We start from the raw sequence: 16,381 nt of genomic DNA on the forward strand, positions 1-16,381 counted from the left end.
CAGTGTGAGGTCCCTGGCTGATTTGCTCTCTGTAAGCCACTGAGAAAGTAGCTTCCTCTGTGGCTGGTCCATGTTAAACTGTCCCAAACTTCCTGAGCACCTCCAGGCTGTGAGTTCAGTGAGTGACAGACATGTCAATGAGTAGGGGCTGAGCTAGAAACAATCTGTGTCAACACAGCTTCTTCTAGATGCTGTCAGTGTAGTAGGAAGATGATTTTCTGATGTACCAGGCAACTGCTTATCTTTTTTTTTTTTGCAACTCTTTATCTTTTAAAATAGAACTGGAGAAAAGTATTCCTATCTGGACAGCTCTGCTAAATTTCACTTGATAATTTTTTTATTTCATTCAATTTCAAAAAGATATTTTGGTGTCAATTAATACATTTCATACCTGTCTCATCAGCTTCTTTTCTAGCACTGATTTGATTTAATTCTGTTATTTCTATTTTTGCTAATTGCTTTGTTCTATCCCAACAGTTGGACAACATACACGTCCTTCAGCATTTTGAGCCTCTGGAAAGTATGTATAATTTTGTAGTGTTCAGCAGTATTTGAATCAGGTGGAAATTTGCATTACCCAATGATCATTTCTTAGTGATTCAAAGAGAAAAGACTATCTTCTTCTACCCTTTTTTCAAGAAAGTAATAAAGGGAATTATTTTGTATAATTGTATCTATTTATGTACCATACCTAAGTTCTTAGACTTGAAAAAGACTTACATTTTATCTGGTCAACTCCCCCTTCACACCCTAGTCTGCATATTCATCTTTCATGGAAGAGGAAAAGAAGGAACCTAGAGAATAAATGAGCCAGGGGCACCATATAGTCAGCTGGTAGAGCTTGAAATAGAATCTAAATCTGCTAAGTTCTAGTCCAGTGCCCTTGCTTTAGAAGTAAAAACAAATCACAGTAAACATGCTGCTTGATCTCAGTTCATCCTCACTGGATTACTGACCTTCTCTTTACCACCAGATCTGCATATTCATTTGACCACTACACAGAGCCTGAGTCTTCTTGGTTCATTTTCCTATTTGCAGTTAGGAATGACTCTAACCATCTCAGTATATTTCTTGAGCTATTTTATGGTAAAATGTATACTTTTATTTAACTGGTTTCTTTATTAAAGTTTTCTGAATTCAGGTACTCCAGGAATATAATTTTAGTCTTTGCATTTATGTGGAAAAGTTTTAAAAATCATTTTCTATTGATCTCCTTAAAAGAAATGTTTTAAATTTTCAAAATTACCAAATATTTATTGGGCATCTGAATTATTTTGGTGTCCTAATCAATGGTAATATTTCAGTTTAAATTTTTAAAAAGCTATTTTGCTTTAAGCCCCTAACACATACTACAAAAGGACTTCTCGGGGCCCGTTTTAACTGCTTTTAATTTAAAGTGTCTTTCTCATTTTATTTTATAGTGATGACATCTTTTGAAACTAATAATAGATATGATATTAAAAACAACCTGGACCAGATGGTTTACATCGTAACTGAAGACACAGACGACTTTACCAGAAATGCTTATCGGACACTAAGGCCCTTCGTCCTCCGGGTCACCGACTGTATGGGCCGAGAAATCATGACAATGCAGAGACCTTTCAGATGCACCTGCTGTTGCCTCTGTTGTCCCTCCACCAGGCAAGAGGTCAGAGGATGCAGGGCTTATCCCTGGTTTCTTCCTGATCCAAGTCTTCACAGTACAGTTGTGCTCCTTCCAGAATGACACAGGAGGGGATTTTCACTGGCTCTGCCGGTCAGACTGAAAGAAGAGAGTGGGGAGGAAGGAGGCCACATCGTCTCACCCAAGGAAAATCACAGAGGGCTTTTTCTTGTGGGTTCTTTCTCATCTTCCGGTGCTAGTTGGGGGTCAGGCACAGATTAGGGTTATTTATTCGGTGACCACAATTCTGTCAGTTGTGTCTGCTGAATTGGAAATGTATCTGTGACCTAGAACAGAAGTCACACACATTTGTCTAAATGTACCTGCATATCCCCAGATAAGATGTTGCTAGACAGGATCGAATGCTTTTAGATTTGGAAGAGACCTTGGATGAATTTGCACTCCCCATCCCAGTCCACACCTGGCCACAGATAAAGAAGGGGTGGCTCAGAAAGATGAAGTGCCTGATGAGGGTGTTACAGCCCCCCGAGTGCCAGACCTAGAGAGCAGGTGTTCTGAGTTACAGTTGGCTTCCTCTTCTACAACCCGTGCAGCTCTAGGGAGGTTGTTTGCTGCAGGGAAAAGAAGCAGCTTTAGCAAGAGGTCCACCAGAATTTTGAATTCCAGATATGTCACCTACTTAAATTGTGCAATTTACTTAACGTCTTTGGGGCTCAGTGCTCTTGCACATGAAATATGCACAACAATACCCCATGGGATTCCTGGGGTATTTAGAAGACATGGTAAGTGCCAGCACTTACTAAATGTTAATTTATTTACAACCTTCTCTGTATTTTGATTTCCTATGAGATGGAAGTAATAATAGCACCTGTCACACAGGATTGCTTTGAGGATTAAATAGTAAATAAATGTTAACTGTTCTTTACAGTACCAGGCAGACAGTACAGTGCTCAGAGAATGGTGTTCCCGGGTATCTTACGCCTCTCTCGTTACTATTTTTGTAATAATAGCCTGATATTTGAGATGAATATTCACCTTTACTCCTTAGTCCTTTTCAATATACTAGGAATTCTTCATATTCATGAGTTGGGTTTTCTTCTCAAATGAATTTTTTTTAAGTAATTTACTTGTGTACAGTTTTTATTTATTTGTTTAGCTCTTAGGCCTAAACTTGTGTAAGATCTTAATCCTAGGCAGCTATCAAATTTATATGCTTATGTATATGTGTGAATGTATATATATGAACAGTAACATCTTTTTTTTTTAATATCATGATTTGACAGTTCATGAAGCTATGTAGTACTGCCCCATAATGAGACCTGGTGGTCTCAAAACTCTTAGAAAAGTGTATATGACGCCAGAAAAGCTACCAGTAGAACTTTAACTCTGGAAACTCTTACTTTTACTAAGTAATTTAATTTTGTGACTCTTGTTATTATTAAATATGAAGATCTTAGTTCTTCACAAAGGAATATTGTAAAGATGCTTAGCTAAAACAAGGCAGTGGACAGTTTTGAAACTTTTTAATATGGCTTTACATATCTGTTCACACATTCTGTTGTTTTCACAATACTCAGTTTTCCAGGCACCTGGGTGGCTCATTCATTAAGTGGCTGTCTTTGGCTCGGGTCATGATCCCGGGGTCCTGAGATCGAGTCCTGCATTGGGCTCCCCCTGCTCTATGGGGAGTCTCCTTCTCCCTCTGCCTCTGCCTGCCACTCCCCCTGCTTGTGCATGCTCTCTCTCTCTCTGTCAAATAAATAAATAAAATCTTTAAAAAAAATACTCAGTTTTCAGAATGCCTCTTTTTCTATTTTCTCTTATAATTGTCAAGTCTGAGATTCAAATCTAAGAAGTTCCCTTGCTACTTTGTCATGAATTGTGCCAGAAGACATGAGACACCTAGAGCAGAGACAAAGAACTTCACTGCAGCACAGTAAACAGCATGAGTGTCATGCAGTTGGCACAGGTCCCTGTGTGCCCAAGTTCGATAGGGCTGATGCAGATGCTGCATACAGCTGAGCAATTCTGAGCTTGGGAGAACTGTCCATTTTGCAACAAGCAGCCACTTTGTTCCAAAGGGAAATGTCACCTCAGCTCTCAAGGCTGTTCTGACCTACAACCCTAAGAAAGAGCCTGGGTAAAAAAGGAAGGTCCTCTATCAGTGACAATTCTTCTAGTCCTTGAAAGACTTAAGAGTACATCTGGGTGGTGTGTATGCATACAGGTATATATGTAGCATCCTTCCCTCTGTCACTGCTTCTTTGCAGCTGGAGGTGCAGTGTCCTCCCGGTGTCCCCATTGGCTTTGTTGCGGAACACTGGAACCTGTGCAGGGCTGTTTACAGCCTCCAGAACGAGAAGAAAGAAAATGTGATGAGAGTGCGCGGACCGTGTTCAACCTACGGCTGTGGTTCAGATTCAGTTTTTGAGGTAAACAAATATAAAAATGACATTTTTACTATTTTTTCTGCATGTACTAACAGACCTTAGAATCATTTGGCTTTAGACTATTGTTTAATGTGAATGAATAAAGTAGAATGAGGAAGAGTTATTGGTGACATCAAATCATTTTTAAATTATTGTTAGTGGATTGCTTACTGTTTTCCAAAGCGTGAGCTACTTTTTTTTTAATTTCAGTGTTTGATAAAGATAAGTAACCATTTAAAACACTAAACCTGAAAGTAAATAGCGTGACTGAATCCATTTATTTATTCTTGGTTGTATTTAATTCACCATTTTTACCACAGATTTACAGGATTGCAGATCCTGATTAAAACAAAAATGCCCAACGTATCACAGAACATATGGGGCACCCCGAGATTGTGTACATTATTTGCATGGTAGAAGTTGTCTGTGTCCTTAAGAGATAGGATAACACTGATAACATGGATAAAACTCATAATAGGTTATAACATTTTCTCAGGAAATCCTCTTGTTTTGCCTCTATCTCAGTATCTACAAAATGAGTGCTTATTATCCTACGAATCTGACAAAGGAGATTCCTAGAAATGTTTCCTGAGCTTCTTAGAGAATCCTTGAATGCCTTCCAATTCAGCAAGGCTCATTATCTAAAGTTGCTCATTCAGATATTTTCTATGATACCCAATAAACTTTTTTTTTAGTTCTTCAAGCATTGCTTATTTATTAAAAGACCATTGTAGTGAAATAAAAAAATGTGGATAAGCCAAATTTTAGGGGCAGGTGTATAGGATCTTTCTGATCACCAAAAGTTAGTATTTGGGTATTTGCCCTCTGGCAAGTGCCAGAATCCCCCTTTTACAAGCCAAAGCCCTTCGGGATTCTGACATACTCTAGGAAGACAGGGTGGATTTGGCCCATAAAAACTTGAGTCGATTATTTGAAGTTTGCGAAGTACATAGAACTGTGCTTCCTTACTTTTGTTCGTGTGTTTCCCTAGGCTGTAGAGACTCCCTTCCAATCCCCAATTCCTACCCTTCACTGTATGAAAAAGAATTTTAGAATCAACTCAAATCATACCTCCTTAATAACTCATTTGAGGATGAAGAAAGAGCACCAGCCCAAGAACTGTCAGCTACACCCCAGCTCAGTTATTAACCAGTTGCAAGGCACTTTATCCTTCTTGGCCATAATTCCCTGTTACTTTACAGTAATTTATTACTTTATAGTCATAACTACATTATTACTATATTAATTTCCTGTCCTGTATTTATGCTGTCACAGTGTAAACTGCTTCTAAGTAGAAGAATGAAGTATGTATTATAATATTTTTCAGTCATCATAAAGTCATATTCTTATCTCTCTAGGTCAAATCCCTTGATGGTGTGTCCAACATTGGCAGTATTATTAGGAAGTGGAACGGTCTGTTATCAGCAATGGGAGATGCTGACCACTTTGAAATTCACTTCCCGTTAGACCTGGATGTGAAGATGAAAGCCATGATTTTTGGAGCTTGCTTCCTCATTGTAAGTCTTTTGCTTTTGAGTTGTCTTGAGAGAATCACTCTTTATGATGAGATGGCAGTGTAGTGTAATAGAAAGGCAGTAACCTTTGAAAGTAGGACAATGTCTGTCCCTACCACTTACTAGTTACGTGTTTTGCAAATTGGTTAGCACTTCCAGGCCTCATTTGCCTTACCTATAAAATGGAGATAAAAATACTTATATTTTTCAGGGCGCTGAACATTAGCTATCATGTGAGTAGAGGGGCCAGAAGAGTACTTGGAGAATATGGGGCATCCAGTGGGTATACTTGTCCTCATTGCCTGTTGTTTGTCTTTCCCATTACTTAAAGATGCCCATCCTATGACTTCTTAATGAAATAACTAACTCTAAAGCTGATGTCCTTTCCCTCCACCCCACTGCCTCTCTTGTCAGTGGACCCCTTGGCGTTGTATCTTCCTTAGATTTATTAGGTACAGCTCCCTTGCTGTATTACTGACTCATCGGTGGTTAAATGGAAATAAAGTGGATATATTTACCTTAAAAATGTAGCTAACATATTGCAGTTGGTATATTTAACATATTTAATATTGATTAAGTTTTTCTTCCTTTTAACAACAAAAATTTAGTCAGTACCCCCAAATGGAAATGTTATTGGCTACCAACAGTTCCAAGTCTGTAATTGCTGGTCTTCATGTTAGATCCTCTTTATAAAGGTTTTATTAGATTTATTTATCCTTAACTAGAATGAGGATCATCTGATAAATTATAAAGGACAATACTTTATGCATTGCATCTAATTATGTATGTATTATGTACGTATGTATGTACAGTTATCTTTCTCTCTCTCTCAGTGGTATATATTATATATGTATGTATCTTTTTCTAATTTCAGGACTTCATGTATTTTGAAAGATCTCCACCACAACATTCATCAAGATAGATGGACACAGCAAATCAGCAATTATGGCTAATGAAAAAAATTAGAAAAGTTGGATCGGGCTTACAATCCCCTGAATTATTTGCAAATATATGTATCTGCTTTTGCAGATTATTTTCACTGGTTATTAGCTCTAACAGGCTAACCGTGTAAGGGCAAGAATACAATCTAAACATGTTTCAATTGATTATCTGTTCATTTGTCCTCTTGGTAGCCTAGGAGTTCACCTTGAAAAAGTTATGACTCATTAACCAAGTAAACACATTACAGTGAGCTTCCAAATGCTTTACCATGACATAAGGGAAAATGAATGCAAGAGCTCTCACATTAGTAGGTCATGAAATGGTGAGCTTTTTAGAGCAATCTTTGAGATAGAGTAATATAGCTGTTATTCCTAACCCTGTCCTACTAAATCCTACCTCTTGTCCTGTTACTGAAGACGAAGTGAAAAGAATGATACTCTTGATATTTAAAAACAAAAAGGAAGGCAGACGGAAATTCTGTGTGTCTATCGTACAAGGAAAACTTTACTTGTGCATATGTATGAAAACCTTGTTTTGCAAGTTTCTAAGTTTCCATGAAAATTTTGATTCTATTTCCAAATCAAACATGGTTTGTTTTTTTTTTTTCTTTATCATAGGGTTTATATTTTTCATGCGTACTCCCTCATTCACTAGCATGGTCAGTCAGGACCTGCCTTATATGGGGTCAGGGTCAGACTATCAGGAAAGGAGGTGACAAGGACCACAGCCAGTCTAGCTCTGAGCAACTTAGAGACATCAGCGCCCGTATAAGGAGCTTGCATTTAATCCATTTCATCTCTCTTGGTCACAGATGCCTTATATAAAAAAATATGTTTAGCCAAATCTCTAAGAATGCCTTTTGAACCTTTGTATATCATTTGATGTGACACAGAGAAGATAATTGGGTTGTTGTTTTTTTTTTTTCCACTTTTCAAGAAGATCCCTGATAATCACCTTATTTTTCTAATACCAGGAGTTAGAGTTTTGTTTCTGAACTTTGAAATGTGACATTCTGTGTAGCACTTTGTAAAAGCAAAACCTACAAATCTTGACATTGTCTAATATTTCTTAGCTGCTTTTTATTTAGATGAGAAACAAATCTGTATCTATGCAAAGAAAATAATAAAACACAGCAAACATGCTACTTCTCTGCGAACTATAGCTTACCAGTAAAATTATGTAGGATTACCATACAGTACAAACGTACTTCTTTTTATTAGCTAGTTAAAAGCATAGTGTATTAGTGAATAGACTGATGAATCAGCCTGTGTCTTTTGCACTCTACCTTCCTATCTGGACATGGACTGTGTTCTTTCAACACAGCCAGTATGTGGAATGAAATGTATTCTCCTTGCTAAGTAAAACAAGCCTGAGTGTTCTCAGATGGGATTATTCAGAAATGAGGGCCTTTGCTCACACTTCCTCTTGAAGTCAAAGAAGGTGCTTCATTTTTAAATTATATTTATCTTTTCATGGTAAAGTTGTTTTATTCAGTTTCTGGTAATTTTTATTTTTAGGTGCTACTACTAGCTTTTAAAAAAATGTAAAACTGCTGCTTTCTAAAAAAAAATAATTATCTTATATTTGAAAATATAATTGCAGTCTTAGACATATATATTGTTTCTTATAATAATCTTTGACATTTTATATATGAAATCAAATAGTATTGAGAAAGTTTATCTCTATAAACCTCCTTTTTACTTTCCTGTACCCCTACATCCCAAGACCTGCTGCATAATACTAAAAAAAAATGCATATTATTTTTAACATATAACATTTTAAATTTGTTTAAAGTTTTTATGGTATTAAGTTGTCTCTTACAGTTATAATTCCACTTTCTTTAAAAGTCATACTGTGTGTCTTGGGGCACCTGGGTGGCTCAGTCGTTAAGCGTCTGCCTTCGGCTCAGGTCGTGATCCCAGGGTCCTGGGATCGAGCCCCACATCGGGCTCCCTGCTCAGCAGGAAGCCTGCTTCTCCCTCTCCCACTCCCCCTGCTTGTGTTCCCTCTCTCGCTGTGTCTCTCTCTGTCGAATAAATAAATAAGATCTTAAAAAAGTAATTCTGTGGTCTTATATTTTTATACTATGGTTGATATTATAATTTCTATATTTCCTAATGGTATTTCATTGTGTAAAATTCATCAGTTTCACTAGAAACAAAAGCTACTCTGAAATTTGCATGTTTTTCATGCTTCATCATATTGTTTTTGGCTTTTCAATAAATATAATATGGTTTATAGTAAAATACCGTCTTACTTTTTGACTTGTAATTGAGTCTTTGCTATAGACTGAATGCTTGTGTCCCTCTCCCACCCGAAACCTATGAATTACCCCAATGTGATGATGTTTGGGTGGTGTTAGGTCATGCTGGTGGAACCCTCCCTCATGAACAGGATTAGTGTCATTATAATCTGCCAGCACCTTGATCTTGGATTTCCCAGCTTCCAAAACTGTGAGAGTTAAATATTTGTTGTTTAAGCCACCCAGTCCACAGTATTTCTGTATAGGTGTCCAACGGATTCAGACAGAAATTGGTCCTGGAGAAGTGGGGGTGCTGCTGTAACAAATACCTAAAAATGTGGAAGCAGCATTGGAACTGGGTAATGGGTAGAAGCTGTAAGCATTTTGAGTTGCATTCTAGAAAAAGCCTAGATACTTTAACAGAACTTTAAAGGTGATTCTGGTGAGAGCTCAGAAAGAAAAGAGCTGTAGAGACAGCCTTGGTGTTCTTAGAGAATAGCTAAGTAATCCTGCCAGGATGTTGGTAGAAACATGAGTGCTAAAGGCCATTCTGATGAGGCCTCAGATGAAATTGAGGAACATGGTATTGGAAATTTGAGGAGAAGCCCTCTTTATTATAAAGTGACAAAGAACTTGGCTGAATTATGTTCTTGTTCTCGTGTTTTGTGGAACATAGAACTTGCAAGGGATGAAACTAGATGTTTAGCTGAAGTGAGTTCTAAGCAGAGTGTTGGAAGGTGCAGTTAGGCTTCCTCTGTTAGAGTAAAATGCAAGCAGTGAGAAGTGACTTAAAGATAGAATTGTTAAGCAAAAGGAAGCAGAACATAAAGACTTGGAAAATTTTCAGCCTATCCATATAGCAAAAAATGAGAACACTGAGGGCCAAGGTACTGATAAGGAGATCAATATGAGTGAGCCTTTCTGAACAGAAGCCAGGAAACTCTTCTCCAGGACAATGGAAGAATGACCCTGAAGGCAAGTCAGTGGTCAACAGAGCCACTTCTCCCATTACAGGCCTGTATTGCAAGGGCTTAGGGGGCTGAGTGGTTGAAAGGAAGGGCCTTCAATACCTATGGGACCTTTCTGCATGCTACCTGGCCCTACCTCACATGGGGGGCTCTGCTCTCTACACTCTCTTGCCATGCTCCTCTGCCACCCCAGGTGTGGCTCTGGTGGGCCCTGGTATGGCATGGACTCCAGTGGCCACCTGTCTGTGGAGGGTACAGGTCCATGTGGCCCTATCTCTATTGATGCTCATAGTGCATAGGCCAAGGGGGCATGGCTGCCTTCACCTAGATCTCAAAGGACAGGGCTATCTGGGAGAGCTTCGGGTTTTGAACGCCAGTCCTGGAGATACACAGGGCCCAGGCAGAGAGTCTTTGCAGGGAAGGCCATTCTGCTGAGCCCTGTGGGTAACATGGCCATCCCAATGGGCCCAAAAGACAGAGCATTGAGTCAAAGATTATTTTTGAACCTTAAGATTTAATGTTGTTCTGTGCTGTTTGGTCTTGGACTTACCTGAGACCTGTCACTCCTTTCTTCTTTCCTATTTCTCTCTTTGGGAATGAGAATGTCTGTCCTGTGCCTGTCCCACCATTGTATCTTGGAAACATAATTTGTTTGGTTTTGCAGGTTCATAGATGGAGAGGACTTTGCCTCAGGATGACTCAGACTTTGAGTCTTACCCATATCTGATGTAGATGCAACTTTGGACTTTCAGACTTTTGATGCTGGAACAAGTTAAGACTTTATGGCTGTTAGGATGAAACGAATGAATTTTGTCCTGACTAGGGGTGGAATGCCATCAACTGAATGTCTGTGTCCCCCAAAATTAATATGTTGGAATCTAATCCCCTTAATGTGATGTATTTGGAGGTGAGACATTGGGGATGATCAGAACCTGAGGGTGGAGCGCTTCTGAATGGATTAGTACCTTTTATAAAAGAGAAGGCAAGGAGTTCCCTTCTGCCTCCCACCAAGTGAGAAGGCATCCATCCATGAGCCAGGAAGTGGGCTTTTGCCAGACACAGTCTCTGTTGGGACCTTGATCTTGCTTGGACTTGTAGAACTGCAAGAAATAAATTTGTTGTTTATAAGCCACCCAGTCTGTAGTATTTTTGTTATAGCAGCCAAAATGGACCAAGACAGTTTTTTTATTTTTAACACTTTTCTTCAAAGGGATTTTTGAAGGAATTTCTTATTAATTATCAATCAGACTCCTTCAGGATCCTTGTTTTCTTATATAAGTTTAATTCCACTAAAGTCATTTTTGTAGTGTTTTATAGTAGTGACTGGCTTTTTGATATAAGCAAGTTATTAAATGCTTATTTCTAATTCACTTAAGGCACATTTAAATTTTAAGTATGATTTCAAGAGCAGTATATCATGCAGGAAAGCTGCCAGAACTTATAACTGTCAGTGAAGGATGCATTTTAAAACAATTTTAATGACCAGATTTCCCCAAAATTACACAAAAATCTGGTTACCAGACTAATTTTCTAGTTGAATTTTTCAGCCAACTGGATGTTAAATTAAGTTCAAGTATGGAATGAGCAATGATTCCAGGAGATGGCATCCTGCTCTGCTGGGACAGATGGCTACTTTTTAGGACCTACTGCCCCCCACCGCAGTGTTTAAGGTTTAATTTAACTCATATTGAAAGATGCAAACTTGGAAAATCCCTAGGTATGGATTTAATAAACTAATACTAAATTCAACTTTTTGGCTAGTGATAACTAACATTGAAAATAGATCTTTCCCATAATTTGGTTGACCTTCACAGAACCTGTTTCCCATTTATTTGCCTTTAGACATCTTTAACTGTAAATCCCAGAGAAGAGAAAAACAGAATGATACATTCCAAGTGTAGTTAAAGTGAGATAGCTTGGTATTATACATGATAACACTTAGCATGCTTAATAATAGCACCTGGTAGGCATTCACTCAGTATCTGCCTGATGAATAGCAATGCAATCAGTGGCTGTATTTCTGAAATATTTATTATAGTAACCAGTAAAAAGTTTTACCATTTAAAAAATATACCCCTCTCTCCACTATTTCATTCTATTAATAATTGAGCATCTACTAAATTCAGGCACTGAACTAGTTCTGAAGGCAGAGGGAAATGCAAAGGTAAAAAATGCAGAATTATTACCCCTCAGGGGTTCACAGGCTAATGAATGAGACAGACTTTTAAACAAAATGCATATCTTTGAGGACCACATGGACATGTGTTCAATGGGATGTTGGCACACTCAGTAGAGACCATGTCACTCGCACCTTCTCAGGTGCTATAGAATATATTTCTATCCTGTTTAATCAGATAGTTTAGGCTGGCTGGTTGTGTCATTTGCCCAGGTACACTTCCTGGCACTTCTGGAGGTTAATAAGATGCATTTTACAGTCTTGTCTGCAAGCTGAATGCATGGTAAATACAATTGAAAAGGTCAATTTAGCAAATTTTCACCAAGCAAAGCAGGGATTGATTGTTTATTACAGTTAAACACAGAGCCCAAGAGAGTGGTACATCTGAGCTCCTCAACAAATATTTGTTGAATGTGTGAAAATAGTCCTAACGTGTATTATGACACTGTGCTAGGTGTTAAAGGAGACAGAAATGAAAAGGTGGTCCTCTATCCCTCAGCAAGGATAAAGCAAGTAAGTATGCAATTACAGCACAAATTTAAAGAATTATTGCATAAAATAAAAATTATTTTGTTTGAAAATATATATTACAACTCCATCATGAGATAAACATTAATACCATTTTTTTTCAGAGGAAGAAACAAACTTCATCAAGAGGTATTGAAAAAGTTGGGGTGCTAAGGAATTTTCCCCTCCCTGTTGTAATTGCAATGAAGGAAAATTGAAATGTTGGATAAAAGGTGAGAAACATAACAGCTCCTGGAAGATAGCACAGCATGTGCAAGAGCCTGTAGAGTTGCCCAGTCTCAAATTCCAACTAGAAATCTGATCAGGCAGCCTACTCTCCTCACTCCGTTTTCCAGTTGTCCAGACTGGATTGGTGATGAGTATTCACTGGTGGGTGTGGCTGAGGTAGGGTAGGTGCTAAGGTTGGGGTGGTGGGTGCCTCTTCATATAATATCTAAACAAAATGAAACAGCAAATTCTAAGACATTCTATAATTAGCTAACTTAATGGTTGCCCATTAAATTTTCTTGCTGTTCTTAGTTCTGCTGCTTCTCAACAAGGGAGCCAGTCATATGAACTCATATAATTTTGAGATGTGTGGTTGCTGGGTTTACCTCAAGATTCAATTCCAGGGTAGATGAATATGCATCTGGGCACATATGGAGGAAAAACGGAATAATGAGACAGGTGGTATAATGTGATCAACTAACTATGATGATGATGATAATGATGATGACGATCATGATGATGGTAGGAGCTAACTCTTTCTAGTGCTTGCTATACTCCAGGCATCATACTGGTTGTACGGACTTTCTATACACTAACTCATTCAATTCTCATAATCCTGTGATATAGATTATTATAATAATCCCGATTTTACAAATGAAAAAAAAAAAAGAGATTTAGGTATCTTGCACAAAGGAACCCAACTAGCTTATGTCCACAAAACCATTATTTGAAGGTGGCTCCAGAGGCTACATTCTAAACCACTATGCCCCATGCTTCTTTAATCTCTGTGTCATATGTGGTTTGTCACTGTGTGTTAACTCAGAAATATAGGGAAACAGAAATAGAGGAAGATGGCGGTATGTTACCTCCCACGTTCTACAAGTTGAGGATTACGGTGGGAAGCCCTTGAGGCTCTGAGGGGTTTTGTCTGAGGGTATGTTCTCTCCTAGAGGTGTGCTTTTGCTTCTGCTATATCCCAGTGGTGTTTCGGACCGAAGACCACTTTTATGCTATTCTGTCGGTCTGGTGCTTTCCAACTCATGTATGCATTTTAAATAGGAAAAGCAAAAGAATGAGGATCAGTCTTGGTTACAGATCCTCAGTGAGCAATTTTCTCTAAACCTACAGCACAAGCCCAAACAGTCAAACTTTCTCTTGAGCTCTATTTGCCAGTGGTGAATTTTTTCCTAGTTCAGCCTTCACACTGCGGTGTGTCTCTTCAAAAGTTCCCATTTTATTGGTAGTCTCTGTTCCAATACTACAGCTTTGCTTAAGCTCATGGCTCATCTCCTGTCTCATTTTAGCAGGAGAAATCTAAGCCACAGTCAATAACGATTGGTAACTCACTCCTCTCTGGGATGCCAGAGAAAGTGTCAGCCTGTGTTTAATAGAGATTTCAGACTGTGCCTGATTTTGACCTCTAGTAAATTCTCTTACTCTCTTAGGAGCTACACTTTGCACTTACATAGCTTTTGGTTATACTTTAGCCAGAATTTATAGGTATGCTATAGCAAAAGGGTTTTAAGATGGTCTTGGCAACATTGCCAGCAATGGAAATGATCTATTTTTGTTTTAACAACACACAATTTTATTATAAAATAAAATATTCAGGGAATAATGCTTTAACATAAACACAAAATTTAAAACAATTTTGAACTTTTATATTATTACTATTTGTTAGACCTAATTTACAACTAAATTTTTTATTTTCTATCTGAAATGATATATATTAGTTATCTTTCTATCATATTATTGAATTCCAGATTCTCTTAAAATATGTTTAATGTTTCTAATGCTGTCATTAGATAAAAAGAGATTCACCTAAAATGATGCCACCTCTTCTGCAATCCAGGCTCAGATAAATTTATTTTGGAAAATTATAGAAACAATCCTTTCCTTGAGTAGTGTTAACATGTTTGCTCAAATTGTCTTAGCTAATAGTTTATTCAACATAATTTGAGTTTTAATTCTTTTCATTATAACTGTTAAAAATAAACAGAAATTAGTTTTTAGAATTCTTGATTATGCAGGAATAGGCCCATAGAGACAGAGAAGCAATTTGAATGACAAAATATTTATCTAGTTTCAGCCCCCCTTTTCAGTCTACTCTAGGGGCAGCACCAGCTCATGGGCTCTTCAGTAAACTATGCTCATTTTTTTTTTCTTCAGCCAAGAATATATTGGTACTAATCTAGAAGTTTTAATGAATAGCATCAAAGGATTTTGGAGTTAGAAAGGGCACTAACGGACTATCTGCTCTTCACTCTAGATATAAATGAGGAAATTGAGAGAGGCCCAGATAGTGCCCAAAGTTACACAATGAATTCACACTTAGAACCAAAAGTTTCCTTCCACCTCACCAAAAATTGAGCAGTGATTTAAAACATTGTGATGCAATACTTTCATAACATTGTAATCTTAGCAATTAAAAAAATCTGTTTCAGATGATTCTAATGTTGTAAATCAATTTCTTAAAGTTTATTAATAAATTCTCTCTCCCCTCCAAACTTTCTCCCCAAAATAAATATCCCCTCATTTGAAGGTTGAGGGGGCAGTGTGTTAGGGCCAGGCCCCTAGTATTAGGCAGACTGAGGGGCTGGGGTGGAATTTCAGTACATCTGAGCGGGTGGGGCCTGGTGTTGTGCCTGTCCCTTATGTCAGCCTGGTCCTCAGGCCATGGGGGTGGGGTTGGAGTGCGAGGCCCTTGTGCAAATGCTGAGGTTCCTTCGTGTCAGCTGTCTGGTGTGAGCCAGCACGGGTCTCCTTTTCTTGCTGGAGCCAGAGACAGTGTAGTGGGACACCCTCTAAGGCTCCTCTGAAGCACAGGCCTCGCTCGCCCCACATCCTTCCACAGCCCTGTTTGGCAGTCTGGCTCTGGTTATCTGGGGAGCAGACTGGGGAGCAGGGGCTGGCTCCAGATGAATGAATGAATGAATGGATGATGAATGGGTGGGGCCTCCTACTGGCAGGCGCGCGGGGCTGTCCCTGCATCATCGTCCTTTCAGGGAGGCACTTCCCCTCCCCCTCCCCCCCCACCCCCCCCTCCCGCCGCCTGCCCTCGGCCTCCTGGAAGGGAGTAGTAAACTTCACTTTCCTGCAGCACCCGCTCTGGACCGAGAAACCGGAAAGCAGTCCCACCAGCACTAGAGCTAGGCTTACCGCCTGCGGCGCTCCGCCCCCCCCCCACCCACAAGATGGGCCACAGCAGCGGGAAGTGTGGTAGCTCACTGAAATAAAGCGCTCAGACACCAATCTGCATGGGAGAGGGGCGGCAGCTGAATATTTTGTTTTCCTTTTATTTTGTTTTTATCAGAAATGCAAGGGCAGATGCAACAAAGCGTGGGAAAGGAGTACAAAGAGATGGCAAATATCTTTTTTTTTTTAAAGATTTTATTTATTTATTTGACTAGGGATGGCAAATATCTTGAAGCGGGCTTGCGTTCTCCCCTAGGCATAGGCACACAGGGAGTAAGTCAGGGGATAAGAGAGGAGCGGGTTGTTTGGGCTAGCAGTCGCCAGGTGCAGAAAGGGGGAGACTGAGGGTCACATTCTTTCATAGCTCCTAACTTATGCCCTGCCCCTGGGGATCCTGGGATCCTGCTCCTACCCGGCCATTGCGTTCAATAGCCCGAGAACAGGAACGCTCCTGACGTTTCAGTTGCTTCCACAGTTACTCCTTAGGGTTTACAAGACATTTTCTAAGAATAACTCCACAGGAAGCTGGAGGGGCTGCGGAGAGGCCCAGGCAGAA

General features: G+C 39.1%; 1 protein-coding gene across 1 annotated transcript in view; it reads left to right on the forward strand.

Annotated features, from left to right (window-relative positions):
• The window catches only part of LOC114202753 (phospholipid scramblase 4), a 29,504-nt gene extending 23,015 nt beyond the window's left edge, over positions 1 to 6,489 (forward strand). The window contains exons 5-9 of the mRNA XM_028096052.1: positions 478 to 520; positions 1,422 to 1,648; positions 3,895 to 4,056; positions 5,412 to 5,570; positions 6,442 to 6,489. Coding sequence (XP_027951853.1) covers positions 478 to 520; positions 1,422 to 1,648; positions 3,895 to 4,056; positions 5,412 to 5,570; positions 6,442 to 6,489 — 639 coding nt within the window. The remainder of the gene's footprint in view (positions 1 to 477; positions 521 to 1,421; positions 1,649 to 3,894; positions 4,057 to 5,411; positions 5,571 to 6,441) is intronic.
• Positions 6,490 to 16,381: the final 9,892 nt, after the last annotated feature.

The sequence above is a fragment of the Eumetopias jubatus genome, unplaced genomic scaffold (genome assembly GCF_037043125.1).
Source record: "Eumetopias jubatus isolate StellerSeaLion01/CBP00866 unplaced genomic scaffold, mEumJub1_p1.0 scaffold_1, whole genome shotgun sequence".
Lineage (NCBI taxonomy): Eukaryota > Metazoa > Chordata > Mammalia > Carnivora > Otariidae > Eumetopias > Eumetopias jubatus.